Below are 19,491 nucleotides of genomic sequence, written 5' to 3'. Positions count from 1 at the left end.
TGCACATCAGAGGGCCTCCCTCACTGTTCTACCAGGGGTGGAGGCAGAGAACTCTCCACCCCCACACAGCCTTTTATTCATCCTTTCATCATAGAGAACAATGTATCAGAGGCTTCTTAGAATATCCAGGAGAATAATCAGCTTAGAACAAATACCAGAGGAGACAGGAATAAAACAAAGAACAGAAGAAAACTTTTAAAAATTGAATTATCATCCTCAGAAACATCTGAGTATAGATGACAGCCATAAAACAAGAACGAGTTGATACTTTTTAAAAAGCAAAATAAAGATTTTTCTGTAAGTGGCAACGTTTTAACAATATAAAATAATCCTTAAAAATTATGAAGTTAACATTTTTCCTTTGTCATCATTATTATAGATATTCAGAACGTTCTAATTCTTTGTGCTCTTATTTCCATTAGTTTGCAATAAGCATAAATGAAGCTTTAAAATAGTACTGGTCGGGCTTCCCGGGTGGTGCAGTGGTTGGGAGTCTGCCTGCCAATGCAGGGGACACGGGTTCGAGCCCTGGTCTGGGAGGATCCTACATGACGCAGAGTAACTGGGCCCGTGAGCCACAACTGCTGAGCCTGTGCGTCTGGAGCCTGTGCTCCGCAACGGGAGAGGCCGCGGCGGTGAGAGGCCCGCGCACCGCGATGAAGAGTGGCCCCTGCTCGCCGCAACCAGAGAGGGCCCTCGTGCAGAGGCGAAGACCCAACGCGGCCAAATTAATTAATTAATTAATTAAACGAACTAAAAAAAAAATAGTACTGACCAATTTTTTATGTACTTATGTGCAATATCAGGATATATACAGATATAGGATTCATTATTATATTTTCTTTCCTTTTATGTTTTTTGAATAGAAGCAATTTTAATAATAACACCTTCAGACTATATTGTGTTCTGAATAACCCATGAAAAATGAGAAAATTTCATAAAACAGTATTTATAACATAGAGCAACCATGAGATATTTCTAGGTTTCTTGCCACTTTTGTACTAAATAATGTTGATATATATTTTCTATAAAAGAAATGAAGTAATAGTAAGCTCCATATGACAATTTTAGCTAGTAAGGAGCTAGATTTAAAAAGAAAAATTTAATTTCCACCTCTATTTAATAGTTTTTGTGATCCAAAAGAACTGCTCTCTAAAAATACCTAATAAGACTGACAAATGAGTGAGGTGGATGGACCTAGAGTCTGTCATACAGAGTGAAGTAAGTCAGAAAGAGAAAGACAAATACCACATGCTAACACATATATATGGAATCTAAAAAAGAAAGAAAAATGGTTCTGAAGAACCTAGGGGCAGGACAGGAATAAAGACAGACGGAGACGTAAAGAATGGACTTGAGGATAGAAAAAATCTAAATCTCCTAAACTTTAAAAAAAAACCTAATCTGCCAGTCATAATAACACAGCCAATTTCATTCCTATGTGAAACAGTGAAACTAACAATATCATTTTCATTTGTGTATTAGGTAAGATAAAAAATCAATTAAAAATTATTTCTTATTTAATACATACTAATTTGCCCAAGACTTCTAATTATAAACAGTCTTCAGTCTGTCTACTGTTCAAGACTAAATACATTCTTCTAATTTACAACAAAAATGAAACTTTTTTTTTAATACATACCATCATCATCTTTGCTTTCTAGTGGAACACTCCAAGCTATTAGGTTTCTTGCTGTACGACCCTCCTCTGCAACTATTCTCCTTACTTTGTCATGACTATTGGAGCGCTGGAATGAAGCCTATGCACAGAAAAGAGAACATGTATTAGTTTATTAAATTAGTCAACATAAAAAATATATCTGGCAGACAAATTCATCATTTCTATTATTTTCTCAGAAAGGAAACACTTAAAACTAATTTGGGATCGGAAAGGTGCTTAGACAGAAATAAGAGTAAGTCCCAGATCTTTTTTACTTCTAAAAAGACTGAATTTTACAACTTGAAAAATAAATAAATCATTTCAAGAATGAATTCAACCTAAGGTTTGAAAAACTGTCCTAAGGAGCACAAACACTGCTGTGTACCCATTTCAGCACCACTCCCCCATATGTATCACAGGTTAAAGAGGGTACATATTCCCTCTGAAAGCTCTCGGCAACAAAAGATGTTTTCAAGACTCCTATTTTTTTCCCTACAGATACTGCTAAAGTAAATTTTCACTCAGCTGTAAATTTCCACTGCATAATTTTATCTCCAAGTGATTGGGATCTAAATAATAATTCCTGTAAACTAACATATTTAAGTTGCAAAATTTTAAACTCTGCCCTACTGCACACAATGTGTGTATGTATACATGTAAGTGGTGTGTGTGTGCGTGTGTGTATTCTTGCTTTCTCTAGTTCCACACAGCTGAAAGCAACACTAGCCTACAGGTTCAGCCCCAACAAAACTCTGGGCCAATGGAAGCCAGATCCAGTAATGTAAAGGAAATTACCTTCCCACTAATGAATGCTATATGAAAATAGTCCTTTTTTTTCTGTTGTAATAAGATCATGGATGCCTTTACTGTCTTCTTTTGCTTCTCTATATTTTTATTTTTATTTTTTTACTTTTTTTTTTACTTTATTCTTTTGTAACATCTTTATTAGAGTATAATTGTTTTACAATGGTGTGTTAGTTTCTGCTTTATAACAAAGTGAATCAGCTATACCTATACATATATCCCCATATCTCCTCCCTCTTGCGTCTCTCTCCCACCCTCCCTATCCCACCCCTCTAGGTGGTCACAAAGCATTGAGCTGATCTCCCTGTGCTATGCGGCTGCTTCCCACTAGCCATCTATTTTACATTTGGTAGTATATATAAGTCCATGCCTCTCTCTCACTTCGTCCCAGCTTACCCTTCCCCCTCCCCGTGGCCTCAAGTCAACTCTCTACGTCTGCATCTTTATTCCTGTCCTGCCTCTAGGTTCTTCAATACCAGAAAATAGCCCATTTTTATAAGTCAAGAATCTATGAAAAGAAAACAGCTCTAAAGCATCCCTATGAGCACAAGGATGCAGCCTCCTTGCCCAACCCTTAACTCCATGTGGGAAATCTACCTCTTTCTGAAAAGAATTCACTCCTGGCCCAGCCCAAAATCCTAGTCCAACTAATGAGTGAGTTCATCTTCTCTTCTAGTTCTTGCCAGTCTAAACTCTTAGCATCCCTGGAATCCTTAGTCAACAACAAATTTACTGGACAATTACTATGTGCCAAGCACTGTGTAAAACACCGAGAAGAATACAAAAATATAAGGTAATATACGTATCCTCAAAGAATTAACAATCCAAATGAGTGAACCAAACACGTAAGAGCAAAAACTAATATATGAATTAATCAGTATGGTATCTAGTCTCCAGATGCCCCCCTTCCCCTCAATAAACCACTCCTGCTGGTGTTCATGCCCTTGTGTAATCCCCTCCCTTTGAACCTGGCTCTGTGACCTGCTTTTTGACCTATAAAATGAGGTGGAAGTGACACTGCATAATTTCTGAAAATAGGTCATAAGAAGCTTTGCAGTCTCTACCTGGGTCTCTTGGAATGCTCCTTCTTAGGATATTCACTCTTGAAACCCAGCCATCCATGCCATGAGAAGCCAAAGCCACCAGTAGAGACACCACGTAAAGTCAGCACTGATGGACAGGCCCAGCTGAACTCCCAGCTGACAGACAACATCCACTGAGCCATCTTGGACATTGCAGCCCAGTCAAGCCCCCGGATGAATGCTGCCATCCCAGCACCCCAGGGCAGAAAAACCACCTAGTCAACCCATAGTATCATGACAGGTAACAGGAACTATATGTATGCACACTAATCCACAATAAACACATCTGTATTTCTGTATCTATCTGTATAGAGATATTGAAAACTGTGAGTTTATATTAATACCTCTGACACCTCTGATTTCTTTTTTTTAATATTTATTTATTTTGGCTGCACAGGGTCTTAGTTGCAACACACGGGATCTTCCTTGCAGCATGCAGGATCCTTAGTTGCGGCATGCAGGCTTTTTAGTCACAGCAAGTGGGCTTCTTAGTTGAGGCATGCAGACTTTTAGCTGCGGCATAAGGAATTCTCAGTTGCAGCATGCGGGCTTCTTAGTTACAGCATGCAGACTCTTAGTTGCAGCATGCATGCAGGATCTAGTTCCCTGACCAGGGATCAATCCCAGGCCCACTGCACTGGGAACTCAGATTCTTACCCACTGGACCACCAGGGAAGTCCCAATACCTCTGATTTCAATCCTACATCATAGGTTCATTTTAGCCTTCCCCTTTCCTTATTCGTAATTTCTTTCTCCAACAGTAAGAAACCCAGCTCTCATCATCTAAAATATATTTACTTACCTGTTCAATTCTAATATATACATAAAGTAGTTTCAAAAAAAAAAGGGGGAATTCCCTGGCGGTCCAGTGGTTAGGACTCTGTGCTTTCACTGACGAGGGTCCAGGTTTGATCCCTGCTCAGAGAACTAAGATCCCACTAGCCACGCCATGTGGCCAAAAGTAATAAAAAATAAATAAATAAAATAAAGTAGTTTCATAACTGCTAACCCACATCTCTGTGAGAAACACACTTACTAACAAGATTATATTTCTATACAGTTCCATCTTTAGCCTTACAGTGTCCAAAGTACTAAATTTTGTTTTCCAAAATTACTTAAATTATTTCGTCTCATCCTCAACCCTTCAGTGTGGTTACATTATATACCTGTAATATGTTACTCTTTAGTTTCTGGGTTCCCCTCACGTACTGGTAAATTTTAATTGCTGGCTTATTTGGGGAGTATGTGAAAGAAAGGCAACACACGGTTCTCAAACAAAAGAACGTATTAATTAGTATGACTTTGAGAGAAGAAAAAAGTCACTACACTCTAGGGCAGGGGTCCACGAACTTCCTCTACAATGGGCCAGACAATAAACAATTATTATTTTAGGCTTTGCAGGCCATACAGTCTCTTATGACAACTACTCAATCATGCCATTTTGTGTGACAGCAGCCATACACAACATGTAAACAAATGGGTGTTGCTCTGTGGGAAATATATATTACTGTTCAGTTTAAAATAAATTCAAATTATAGAAAAGTTACAAATTAGCACAAAGAATCCTCAAAATATCCTCATATATTCTTTTTCCTAAAACATCTGAGAATAAACTGCAATCATCATATCTTTTGCCCTTAAGTACTCCAATGTGTATTTCATATATCCAAAGACACTCCCCTATATAAATATACTACAACTATCAAATCAGGAAATTATCATTGATCCAAATTATTATCTAAATTAGAGTAATTATTTAAATTTCACCAACTGTTCCACTAATGTCTTTGATAATATAAAGTTGACAACAGAGAGAGGGGGAAGATGGAGGAAGAGTAACACTCGGAGATTACCTTCCTCCCCACAGATACATCAGAAATACATCTACACGTGGAACAACCCCTACAGAACACCTAGTGAACACTGGCAGAAGACCTTAGACCTCCCAAAAGGCAAGAAACTCCCCACGTACCTGGGTAGGGCAAAAGAAAAAAGAAAAAAAATAGGGATGGTACCTACACCAGTGGGAGGGAGCCATGAAGGAGGAAAGGTTTCCACACACTAGGAAGCCCCTTCGCGGGCGGATACTCCGGGTGGCAGAGGAGAGCACAGCGACAGGGGTACAGAGGGCAAAGCGGAGAGATTCCGCACAAAGGATCGCTGCCGACCAGCACTTACCAGCCTGAGAGGCTTGTCTGCTCACCCGCTGGGACGGGCAGGGGCTGGGAGCTGTGGCTCGGGCTTACCCCGCATCGCAGGGAGAGAGGACTGGCGGCATGAACACAGCCTGAAGGGGTTAGTGCACCACGGCTAGCCGGGAGGGAGTCCGGGGAAAAGTCTGGACCTGCCGAAGAGGCAAGAGACTTTTTCTTCCCTCTTTGTTTCCTGGTGCGCCAGAAGAGGAGATTAAGAGCGCTGCTTAAAGGAGCTCCAGAGATGGGCACGAGCCACGGCTAACAGTGCGGACCCCAGAGACGGGCAAGAGATGCTAAGGCTGCTGCTGCCGCAACCAAGAAGCCTGTGTGCGAGCACAGGTCACTATCCACACCTCCCTTCCGGGGAGCCTGTGCAGCCCACCACTGCCAGGGGCCCGGAATCCAGGGACAACTTCCCAGGGAGAACGCACGGCGCGCCTCAGGCTGGTGCAACATCCTGCAGGCCTCTGCTGCCGCAGGCTCGCCCCGCACTCCGTGCCCCTCCCTCCCCCTGGCCTGAGTGAGCCAGAGCACCTCAGTCAGCTGCTCCTTTAACCCCGTCCTGTCTGAGTGAAGAACAGACGCCCTCCAGGGACCTACATGCAGAGGCAGGGCCAAATCCAAAGCTGAGCCCCGGGAGCTGTGAGAACAAAGAAGAGAAAGGGAAATCTCTCCCAGCAGCCTCAGGAACAGCAGATTAAACCTCCACAATCAACTTGATATACCCTGCATCTGTGGAATACCTAAATAGACAAGGATCATACCAAATTGAGGAGGTGCACTTTGCGAGCAAGATTTGCTATTTTTTCCCCTTTTCCTCTTTTTGTGAGTGTGTATGTATATGCGTCTGTGTGAGATTTTGTCCGTATAGCTTTGCTGTCAACATTTGTCCTAGGATTCTGTCCATTGGTTTTTTTTTTTTACTTTTTAAAAAAAATTTTTTCTTAATAATTATTTTTTATTTTAATAACTTTATTTTATTTTATCCTCTTTCTTTCTTTCTTTGTACTTCTTCTCCCTTTTATTCTGAGCCGTGTGGATTAAAGGCTCTTGGTGCTGCAGCCAGGAGTCAGTGCTGTGCCTCTGAGGTGGGAGAGCCAACTTCAGGACACTGGTCCACAGAGACCTCCCAGCTCCACGTAATACCAAACGGCGGAAATCTCCCAGAGATCTCCATCTCAACACCAGCAGCCAGCTTCACTCAACAACCAGCAAGCTACAGTGCTGGACACCCTATGCCAAACAACTAGAAAGACAGGAACACAACCCCACCCATTAGCAGAGAGGCTGCCTAAAATCATAATAAGGCCACAGACACCCCAAAACACACCACCAGACGTGGACCTGCCCACCAGAAAGACAAGATCAAGCCTCATCCACCAGAACCCAGGAACTAGTCCCCTCCACCAGGAAGCCTACACAACCCGCTGAACCAACCTTAGCCACTGGGGACAGACACCAAAAACAATGAGAACTACAAACCTGCAGCCTGCAAAAAGGAGACCCCAAACACAGTAAGATAAGCAAAATGAGAAGACAGAAAAACACACAGCAGATGAAGGAGCAAGAGAAAAACCCACCAGACCTAACAAATGAAGAGGAAATAGGCAGTCTACCTGAAAAAGAATTCAGAGTAATGATAGTAAAGATGATTCAAAATCTTGAAAATACAATAGAGAAAATGCAAGAAACAGTTAACAAGGACCTAGAAGAACTAAAGAGGAAACAAGTAACTATGAACAACACAATAAATGAAATTAAAAGTACTCTACAAGGGATCAATAGCAGAATAACTGAGGCAGAAGAACGGATAAGTGACCTGGAAGACAAAATAGTGGAAATAACTACTGCAGAGCAGAATAAAGAAAAAAGAATGAAAAGAACTGAGGACAGTGTCAGAGACCTCTGGGACAACGTTAAACACACCAACATTCAAATTATAGGGGTCCCAGAAGAAGAAGAGAAAAAGAAACAGACTGAGAAAATATTTGAAGAGATTATACTTGAAAACTTCCCTAATATGGGAAAGGAAATAGTTAATCAAGTCCAGGAAGCACAGAGAGGCCCATACAGGATAAATCCAAGGAGAAACATGCCAAGACACAGATTAATCAAACTGTCAAAAATTAAACACAAAGAAAACATATTAAAAGCAGCAAGGGAAAAACAACAAATAACACACAAGGGAATCCCCAAAAGGTTAACAGCTGATCTTTCAGCAGAAACTCTGCAAGCCAGGAGAGATTGGCAGGACATATTTAAAGTGATGAAGGTGAAAAACCTACAAGCAAGATTACTCTACCCAGCAAGGATCTCATTCAGATTTGATGGAGAAATTAAAACCTTTACAGACAAGCAAAAGCTGAGAGAGTTCAGCACCACCAAATCAGCTTTATAGCAAATGCTAAAGGAACTTCTCTAGGCAAGAAACACAAGAGAAGGAAAAGACCTACAATAACAAACCCAAAACAATTAAGAAAATGGGAATAGGAACATACATATCGATAATTACCTTAAATGTAAATGGATTAAATGCTCCCACCAAAAGACACAGACTGGCTGAATGGATACAAAAACAAGACCCATATATATGCTGTCTACAAGAGACCCACTTCAGACCTAGGGATACATACAGACTGAAAGTGAGGGGATGGAAAAAGATATTCCATGCAAATGGAAACCAGAGGAAAGCTGGAGTAGCAATTCTCATATCAGACAAAATAGACTTCAAAATAAAGACTATTACAAGAGACAAAGAAGGACACTACATAATTATCAAGGGATCGATCCAAGAAGAAGATATAACAATGGTAAATATTTATGCACCCAACATAGGAGCACCTCAATACATAAGGCAAATATTAACAGCCATAAAAGGGGAAATCGACAGTAACACAATCATAGAATGGGACTTTAACACCCCACTTTCACCAATAGACAGATCATCCAAAATGAAAATAAATAAGGAAACACAAGCTTTAAATGATACATTAAACAAGATGGACTTCACTGATATTTATAGGACATTCCATCCAAAAACAACAGAATATACATTTTTCTCAAGTGCTCATGGAACATTCTCCAGGATAGATCATATCTTGGGTCACAAATCAAGCCTTGGTAAATTCAAGAAAATTGAAATTGTATCAAGTATCTTTTCCGACCACAATGCTATGAGACTAGATATCAATTACAGGAAAACAGCTGTAAAAAATACAAACACATGGAGGCTAAACAATGCACTACTTAATAACGAAGTGATCACTGAAGAAATCAAAGAGGAAATCAAAAAATACCTAGAAACAAGTGACAATGGAGATACAACAACCCAAAACCTATGGGATGCAGCAAAAGTAGTTCTAAGATGGAAGTCTATAGCAATACAATCCTACCTTAAGAAACAAGAAACACCCCAAATAAACAACCTAACCTTGCACCTAAAGCAATTAGAGAAAGGAGAACAAAAAAACCCAAAGTTAGCAGAAGGAAAGAAATCATAAAGATCAGATCAGAAATAAATGAAGAAGAAATGAAGGAAACGATAGCAAAGATTAATAAAACTAAAAGCTGGTTCTTTGAGAAGATAAACAAACTTGATAAACCATTAGCCAGACTCATCAAGTAAAAAAGCGAGAAGACTCAAATCAACAGAATTAGAAATGAAAAAGGAGAAGTAACAACTGACACTGCAGAAATACAAAAGATCATGAGATTACTACAAGCAACTCTATGCCAATAAAATGGACAACCTGGAAGAAACAAATTGGACAAATTGGACAAATTGGACAAATTGGACAAACAAAATGGACAAATTCTTAGAAATGCACAACCTGCCAAGACTGAATCAGGAGGAAATAGAAAATATGAACAGACCAATCACAAGCACTGAAATTGAAACTGTGTTTAAAAATCTTCCAACAACCAAAAGCCCAGGACCAGATGGCTTGACAGGCGAATTCTATCAAACATTTAGAGAAGAGCTAACACCTATCCTTCTCAAACTCTTCCAAAATATAGCAGAGGGAGGAACACTCCCCAACTCATTCTACCAGGCCACCATCATCCTGATACCAAAACCAGACAAGGATGTCACAAAGAGAGAAAACTACAGGCCAATATCACTGATGAACATAGATGCAAAAATCCTCAACAAAATACTAGCAAACAGAATCCAACAGCACATTAAAAGGATCATACACCATGATCAAGTGGGGTTTATTCCAGGAATGCAAGGATTCTTCAATATACGCATATCAATCAACGTGATACACCATATTAACAAACTGAAGGAGAAAAACCATATGATCATCTCAATAGATGCAGAGAAAGCATTCGACAAAATTCAACACCCATTTATGATAAAAACCCTCCAGAAAGTAGGCATAGAGCGAACTTTCCTCAACATAATAAAGGCCATATATGACAAACCCACAGCCAATATCGTCCTCAGTGGTGAAAAACTGAAAGCATTTCCACTAAGATCAGGAACACGACAAGGTTGCCCGCTCTCACCACTCCTATTCAACATAGTTTTGGAAGTTTTAGCCACATCAATCAGAGAAGAAAAGGAAATAAAAGGAATCCAAATCGGAAAAGAAGAAGTAAAGCTGTCACTATTTGCAGATGACATGATCCTATACATAGAGAATCCTAAAGATGCTACCAGAAAACTACTAGAGTTAATCAATGTATTTGGTAAAGTAGCAGGATACAAAATTAATGCACAGAAATCTCTGGCATTGTTATACACTAATGATGAAAAATCTCAAAGTGAAATTAAGAAAACACTCCCATTTACCACTGCAACAAATAGAATAAAATATCTAGGAATAAACCTACCTAAGGAGACAAAAGAGCTGTATGCAGAAAATTATAAGACACTGATGAAAGAAATTAAAGATGATACAAATAGATGGAGAGATATACCATGTTCTTGGATTGGAAGAATCAACATTGTGAAAATGACTCTACTACCCAAAGCAATCTACAGATTCCATGCAATCCCTATCAAACTACCACTGGCATTTTTCACAGAAATAGAACAAAAAATTTCACAATTTGTATGGAAACACAAAAGACCCCGAATAGTCAAAGCAATCTTCAGAACGAAAAATGGAGCTGGAGGAATCAGGCTCCCTGACTTCAGACTATACTACAAAGTTACAATAATCAAGACAGTATGGTACTGGCACAAAAACAGAAATATAGATCAATGGAACAGGATAGAAAGCCCAGAGATATACCCACACACATATGGTCACCTTGTCTTTGATAAAGGAGGCTGGAATGTACAGTGGAGAAAGGACAGACTCTTTAATAAGTGGTGCTGGAAAAACTGGACAGATACATGTAAAAGTATGAGATTAGAACACTCCCTAACACCATACACAAAAATAAGCTCAAAAATGGATTGAAGACTTAAATGTAAGGCCAGAAACTATCAAACTCTTAGAGGAAAACACAGCCAGAACACTCTATGACATAAACCACAGCAAGATCCTTTTTGACCTATGTCCTAGAGAAATGGAAATAAAAACAAAAATAAACAAATGGGACCTAATGAAACTTCAAAGCTTTTGCACAGCAAAGGAAACCATAAACAAGACCAAAAGACAACCCTCAGAATGGGAGAAAATATTTGCAAATGAAGCAACTGACAAAGGATTAATCTCCAAAATTTATAAGCAGCTCATGCAGCTCAATAACAAAAAAACAAACAACCCAATTAAAAATGGGCAGAGACCTAAATAGACATTTCTCCAAAGAAGATATACAGATTGCCAACAAACACATGAAAGAATGCTCCACGTCATTAATCATTAGAGAAATGCAAATCAAAACTACAATGAGATATCATCTCACATGGGTCAGAATGGCCATCATCAAAAAACCTACAAACAATAAATGGTAGAGAGGGTGTGGAGGAAAGGGAATACTCTTGCACTGCTGGTGGGAATGTGAATTGGTACAGCCACTATGGAGAACAGTATGGAGGTTCCTTAAAAAACTACAAATAGAACTACCATATGACCCAGCAATCCCACTACTGGGCATATATCCTGAGAAAACCATAATTCAAAAAGAGTCATGTACCAAAATGTTCATTGCAGCTCTATTTACAATAGCCAGGACATGGAAGCATCCATCATCGGATGAATGGGTAAAGAAGATGTGGCACATATATACAATGGAGTATTACTCAGCCATAAAAAGAAATGGAATTGAGTTATTTGTAGTGAGGTGGATGCACCTAGAGTCTGTCATACAGAGTGAAGTAAGTCAGAAAGAGAAAGACAAATACCGTATGCTAACACATATATATGGAATCTAAGAAGAAAAAATTGTCATGAAGAACCTAGGGGTAAGACGGGAATAAAGACACAGACCTACTAGAGAATGTACCTGAGGATATGGGGAGGGGGAAGGGTAAGCTGTGACAAAGCGAGAGAGTGGCATGGACATATACACTACCAAACGTAAAACAGATAGCTAGTGGGAAGCAGCCACATAGCACAGGGAGATCAGCTCAGTGCTTTGTGACCACCTAGAGGGGTGGGACAGGCAGGGTGGGAGGGAGGGAGACGCAAGAGGGAAGAGATATGGGAACATATGTATATGTATAACTGATTCACTTTGTTATAAAGCAGAAACTAACACACCATTTTAAAGCAATTACACTCCAATAAAGATGTAAAAAATAAATAAATAAAGGTGACAACAGATATAAGCTCAATTATTCCAGAAGCTCTACAAACTCCAAGCATGATAAATATAAATACAAAGAAAACCATGCCTAAACCAACCACAGAAATACTGATGATAGCCTGAAACATAGAGAAAAACTTAAAAGCATACAGAGGAGGGAAAAACAGCTCTCACTGAAGCAATGATACAGTGAGACTGACAGCTTTGAATTGGCCAGGAAGTGATAAAAGTAATAATTTATAATAAATAAATGAATAACTTATTACTACCTATTCAGTAGAATAGTAGGGTCAAAAACCTTGACTCAAGAGAGTTCAAGAGAATGTTGAGTGAGAAAATGGAGACAGTAAGTATAAATAACTTTTTTTGAGTTTTGTAGTACAGGCGAAAAGAGAAAGAAGAAAGCAAAATGAACAGAGAAGGTTTTTAAGATGGATGATAGTATGGTTTTATGCTGATGGGAATGATCCATAGGAAGTGAAATTGCATATGTAGGGAAACAGGGAATAACCAAAGAAGCTAAAGCTGCGAGTGACAGGAACTGAGTTTCAGTGTACACGAATGAACCACCCAGCTCAAACTATTAGGCAAACAAAGACTGCTCTCTTCCACTCTAATACTCTGTGCTATGAAGTTAACCCAAATTTCCCTCTCCAAAACTTGACTATTTATATTTTTAAAATAAATACCTGCCTCCACATTCCTTCATTCCTCTGACCTTACCCTGGATATCCACATGGCATCTACTTACCTGACTCATAAGCTTTCACTGAGACTCATTAGTCCGTGACCAATGTTCCAGCTCCATTCTGTGCAAAATACTTGAATGATCTCTTTTCTATTCCCATACTTTCCAATCAGTGTAACATCATAAAATCTCCTTTTGCTTAAAGACATCGCCCAATGATTATATAACTTAGGTTGGCATCTATCATTTAGGTTATCTAAGCATTGTTTTAACCAAAATGTATCACTATTCCTTTCAGGCCAGATGAATACATTTAAATAGGTGGTCTACTTTTCATCTCTTTTTCAGATAATTCTCTTATGCAATCACAGAAAATTATATAGGTAGATATACATATATATATATATATCTCAGATCATAAAATCCACTATTCTTTACTTTATAACTCAAGAGTCTTCATAAAGTAATGAGTTTCTCGGAACTAAAATGACCACAAGAGAGCAACAATGTAGTACTGCTAGACCAGAAAATTGGAAACCTAATATTGTCTTCTTCCATAAACATTTCAGTTCTACCACAAATTTTGTAGTTAGTTCTTTTATACTTAGTACACATACACATATTCAAAGAAAAAGCCACCAGCTCAACACTGTCTTCATTCTTAATTCCAATACTTCATAAGGAAAAACATTATAACACTCATCTTACAACACATGACTGAAAACCATTTTTCAGTTTAAAGCACAAGTGCCTTCTGCAGTATATGCTGAATGGACTCTTTTCAGTAAAAACTCATATATTATAATCAATTTTAATAATCCTATTCTTATAAAAATGTCAGTAGTAACTTAATGCAATTTTAAACATTTTAATTAAAGCATCAGGGTTTCAAATGCAATAAATGAGTCTGAGATACTTCAAAACATTATAGATGTCTATTTCAAACAGTATTTTCACACAGGTTCTTTTCTTCCAAGAGACTTAAACAAAATATATGTATTTTCATCCAAAGTCACAGTGTGCCACCTAGTGCCATAGGGAGATTTTACAGAGGCTTGTTCAAAAACTAAATGTTTCACCCAATCCAAAAATGCGCAGAGGACCTAAACAGACATTTCTCCAAAGAAGATATACAGATTGCCAACAAACACATGAAACGATGCTCAACATCATTAATCATTAGAGAAATGCAAATCAAAACTACAATGAGATATCTCACACCAGTCAGAATGGCCATCATCAAAAAATCTAGAAACAATAAATGCTGTAGAGGGTGTGGAGAAAAGGGAACACTCTTGCACTGCTGGTGGGAATGTGAATTGGTTCAGCCACTATGGAGAACAGTATGGAGGTTCCTTAAAAAACTACAAATAGAACTACCATACGACCCAGCAATCCCACTACTGGGCATATACCCTGAGAAAACCATAATTCAAAAAGAGTCATGTACCAAAATGTTCATTGCAGCTCTATTTACAATAACCAGGACATGGAAGCAACCTAAGTGTCCATCATCGGATGAATGGATAAAGAAGATGTGGCACATATATACAATGGAATATTACTCAGCCATAAAAAGGAACGAAACTGAGTTATTCGTAGTGAGGTGGATGGACCTAGAGACTGTCGTACAGAGTGAAGTAAGTCAGAAAGAGAAAAACATATACCGTATGCTAACACATATATATGGAATCTAAAAAAAAAAAAAAGGAACAGAAAATGGTCAGAAGAACCTAGGGGCAAGATGGGACAAAAGATGCAGACCTACTAGAGAATGGACTTGAGGATACGGGGAGGGGGAAGGGTAAGCTGGGACAAAGTGAGAGAGTGGCATGGACATATATACACTGCCAAACGTAAAATAGATAGTTAGTGGGAAGCAGCCGCATAGCACAGAGAGATCAGCTCAGTGCTTTGTGACCACCTAGAGGGGTGGGATAGGGAGGGTGGGAGGGAGGGAGATGCAAGAGGGAAGAGATATGGTGACATATGTATATGTATAACTGATTCACTCTGTTATAAAACAGAAACTGACACACCATTGTAAAGCAATTATACTCTAATGAAGATGTTAAAAAAAAAACTAAATGTTTCAATAAAAAGCATACACATCAGCCTTAAAGTTTTTATGTTTGACTCTTCACTATATAATCTAAGAAAGTAAGTGCTCAGAATGTTTACCAAGAAACATATATACCTCTTAGCAAGGCTCATCAAACAAAAGAAAAAAGAAGGCAAAAATAACCAATATCAAGAAAAAAAAAGGAACATCACTACAGATTCTAGAATCTCCAGAAGTCAAAAACATAAAAGGATGCTATAAATAGTATCAATAAATTTGAAAATGTTGATGAAATGCACAAAATCCTTGAAAAACACAACCAAACTTGGCATAAAAGGAAACAGGAAAATCTGAGTATTTATTAAAGAAATTTTTAAATTTTAAATACTAAAGAAATATTTACTGAAGAAGTTCCACAAAAGATAATCCAGGCTCAGATAGGTTTCACTGGTGAATTCTCTTAATCACTGAAGGAAAAATTGCACTAAATTCTTCCAGAGAATAAAAAAGAAGGATCAAATCTCAACTCATAGAGTCCCACGTGACACATTTAGGATATGAGAACCTAAGAGGACAAGAGAAGTAAATTACCCGTTCAAATTCTTTCAAAAGTAACAATGTGAAAATTACATATACATACACACACACTCACGCTTGCAAACTGAATCCAGGTAAAACATCACAATCAAGTTGATTTTATTTCAGGAAGCAAGGCTGATTTAACATTTTAAAATCAATGAATGTCATTTGCCATATTAACAAAATAAAGGAGAAAAGTTTGATGCTCACTTCAGCAGATGAAAAAAGCATGTGATAAAACTGGACAATCATCCATGATAAAAATTCTTCACAAACTATAACAAACAGCGTATTTAATGATAAAATCTTGAAAGAGACAAGGATGCCTACCATCACCACTTCCATGAATCACTGTACTGAAGTTCCTAGCACATGTAATAAGGTGAGAAAAAGAATGAGAGGGAAAATATAAGGTGAACCTGGAACAGCTTGTTACACTAGAAAGTATAGAAAGACTCAGAGAATAATAGGAGCATATGAAAAGACACAAGAGCCAGTTTGAAGGAGTTTCCACCAGCTAAATCAGGGACAATCTGAGCATCAAAATAAATGGTAGTAATAGATTATAACAGTAAATAAATAAAAAATCCAGAAAGCCTGAAAGACAGGCGCACAGATAATTGGGAAGAAAGCAAATATTTATTATCTACTTTAATTAATATTTATTATCATCAGTGGATGCTAAAACTAATGGGTAGACAGTTTGATGAGTTGCAGGGTATTTACATAGCATCAAAGTATCTCTTGACAAATTAATTTCAAAAGAGAAGGCAAACTTTAAATAGAAGAACCTGACAATATCCTATATTAACCAAGTGATCAGAGTCAACATGATCAATAGTAGGACAAACTGACATCATATGCTTCATGATGTGATATACTGACAAGGACACATCATCATTCATGTGCTATTCTGCCAAAAATACAAAATCTGACTCTAATAATAAGGAAACATGACCAGAATCTAGTGACGTTCTTCAAAATAACTGTCCTGTACTCTTCGAAAATGGCAAAGTCAAAAGAGGCAAAGAAAGTCTCAGGAATTATTCCAGGTTAAAGGAGACCAAAGAGACATGATAACTAAATGGATCAAGAAAAAAAATAGCTACAAGAGATATTACTGAGATAATGACAAACTTTGACTACATTGTGGCTTATATAATAGTATTATATGAATGTTAAATTTCTAGATTTTGATAATTGAATTGTGGTCATGTAAGAGAATGTCCTTGCTCTTAGGAAACATACACTGAATATCTAGGGATAAAAGAGTATGCTAGCTTCAAATTTAGGCAGGAGATAGGTGGACCCCAGGCTGAGCACCTGGAATCTGTCCCCTGTGGACAGATACTCCAAGAGAAAGATAATGGCAGGAGCAAGGAGGAGCTGAGTCTTGCTTGGATGAAAGATAAAGAGACCACATATTTCTCATTTTTAAGGACTAGGAGACCTCTCCAACTACACGTGTGCAGAAAGGCTCCTCTGGGGTCAAAAGGGGAGGGGGCGCCACCCCATAAGAGGTGGTGTCAACCTCCCCAGAGGCCTCTACACTGGAATCCATCTTGGCAAAAAGATGCACACACATTTCAGGGTGGGCCCTAGGACAGGTCCCTGTGGGAAAGAAATGAGATAATTGGCCAAAGGTAAACAAAGACCAGGAAGAAGTGCCCTATGTAAGTGATTTGAATCACCTCTCTGGTGCACTCCTCCTCATTAGGGAGGACACCCACATCCTTTCTCTACAGGTGTGTATCTCTGTCTTGCTTCTGTCTTAAATAAACTGTTTCTCTGTGCTCTCCCACTTGTGCTGTGTCTCTAGTAATAAACTTTGTTCCTGTTTTTACAGTTTTTGCCTCCTTGAGAAATTTATTTTTCAGTGAGGGGCAAGAGCCAGGGCAACTTTGCTTCTAGCCTCTAGCCCCTGGTGGTCAAGTGGTTAGGATTCCTGGTTTTCACCCAGGCTACCCAGGTTCACTTTCTGAGCAGGGAACTAGGATCTCTCTTCAGGACCACTCACTGCTGTCTCCTTGAGATCAAAATATTTTCAAATGGTTCATGGAAGAGTAATATATTTATGCACATAACATGCATATACTATATGCATGTTTGTGCAAATATATGTGTGTGCAAATACGTGTACATGTCTATAGGTACATATGTATATGTGTTTGTATGTTTACATGATCTTTTTTTTCTGGCTCTGCCGCATAGCATGTGGGATCCTACTTCCCCAACCAGGGATCGAACCTAGGGCCCCTGCAGTGGAAGTGCAGAGTCCTAACCACTGGACCACCAGGGAACTCCCTATGTGTAATTTTAGATACACATATTGTGTATATATACATTTATACACATCTGCATGTTTTATATACACACACATACATATAGAAAAAGAGAAAGAGAATATGAGAAAAGAGACAAAATTAGCAATTGGTAAAGTTAGTTAAAGAATATATGAGAATTCCTTGTACTCCTCTTGCAACCTTTCTTAAATTTGAAATTATAGCAAAATAAAAGGTGCTAAAAATAATGATAATAAAGGATGATATTTTCATGAACTTCAGGTAAAGAAAAAAGTCTTAATCGAGACACAAAAAGCACTAATCATAAAGGAAAAAACTAATAAACTGAACTTCACTGAAATTAAGAACAGCTTCTACTAAAAAGACATCATTAAAAGAATGAAAAAGCAAGCCACAAAGAAGATATATGCATAAAAGAAACAAAGGTATTGTACCCAGGATAGATAGAGAACTCCTTAAATCAATTAGAAAAAGAAAGACAACCCAACAGGAAAATAGGCACTTCACAAAAGATACAAAAATAACCAATTACCATACAAAAAGCTACTCAAAAGCAGGCACCGGAAATACTAAATTTTTTTTTTTAAATAAATGACTATACTGTATGGTGGTGAGGAGTTGGGGCAACTGCTTACACTGCTGACAGGAAGCTAAACTGGTACAACCACTTTGGAAATCTGGCATTATCTACCAAAGCACAAACCAGCCTCTGTTTATCTCTCTAGCCTCATCTTCCATTACTCTTTTCTTTTCTTTTCTTTTCTTTTTGATAAATTGAGTCTCAGAAATTTTATTTTATTTATTAATTTTTTTAATTTTATTTTTGGCTGCATCAGGTCTTTGTTGCTGCACATGGGCTTTCTCTAGTTGTGGCAAGTGGGGGCTGCTCTTTGTTGAGGTGCACAGGCTTCTCATTGACTTGTTGCACAGCATGGACTCTAGATGTGTGGGCTTCAGTAGTTGCAGCACACGGTGCTCAGCAGTTGTGGCACATGGGCCCTAGGGCACATGGACTTCAGTAGTTGTGGAGCACGGGCTCAGCAGCTGTGGCTCACAGGCTCTAGAGAGCAGGCTCAGTAGTTGTGGTGGATTCTTAACCACTGTGCCACCAGGGAAGTCCCTCCATTACTCTTCTTGTCTGTCATGCTCCAACCCCACTGACTTCTATTCAGTTCCCTACAGCCACCAAGCTCCCTCCTAATTCAAGGCATTTATATAGAATTCTCTCTGCTATTTAGAATGTTCTGCCACTCTACAATGTACATTTATTGGCTTCCTCCCCAGCATTCACTCCCTACATCTTTCCTAATAGTTCAATTTTGTTGAGGTCTCACGTGGTTCTAGAGAAGTAGACTTCATCCCTAACTCCAGGCAACCCATGACCTTGCCTAAGCCAATCAGCATATTCCACTC

General features: G+C 38.5%; 1 protein-coding gene and 1 non-coding gene across 5 annotated transcripts in view; both read right to left on the bottom strand.

Moving 5' to 3' along the window:
* The window catches only part of SCAPER (S-phase cyclin A associated protein in the ER), a 493,982-nt gene that overhangs the window by 435,628 nt on the left and 38,863 nt on the right, over window positions 1–19,491 (bottom strand). For all 4 annotated transcript variants that reach the window (XM_073801292.1, XM_019950258.2, XM_019950268.3 and 1 more), the window contains exon 3: window positions 1,643–1,760. In XM_073801292.1, the coding sequence (XP_073657393.1) occupies window positions 1,643–1,760 (118 nt within the window). The remainder of the gene's footprint in view (window positions 1–1,642; window positions 1,761–19,491) is intronic.
* TRNAG-UCC (transfer RNA glycine (anticodon UCC)) lies at window positions 18,002–18,074 on the bottom strand. The gene has a single exon. It is a non-coding gene; the product is annotated as a tRNA-Gly (tRNA).

This window comes from Tursiops truncatus, chromosome 2 (genome assembly GCF_011762595.2).
Source record: "Tursiops truncatus isolate mTurTru1 chromosome 2, mTurTru1.mat.Y, whole genome shotgun sequence".
NCBI classification, from domain to species: domain Eukaryota; kingdom Metazoa; phylum Chordata; class Mammalia; order Artiodactyla; family Delphinidae; genus Tursiops; species Tursiops truncatus.
The sequence above is the reverse complement of the archived record's forward strand: the minus strand, read 5'-3'. Positions and strand labels throughout refer to the sequence as shown.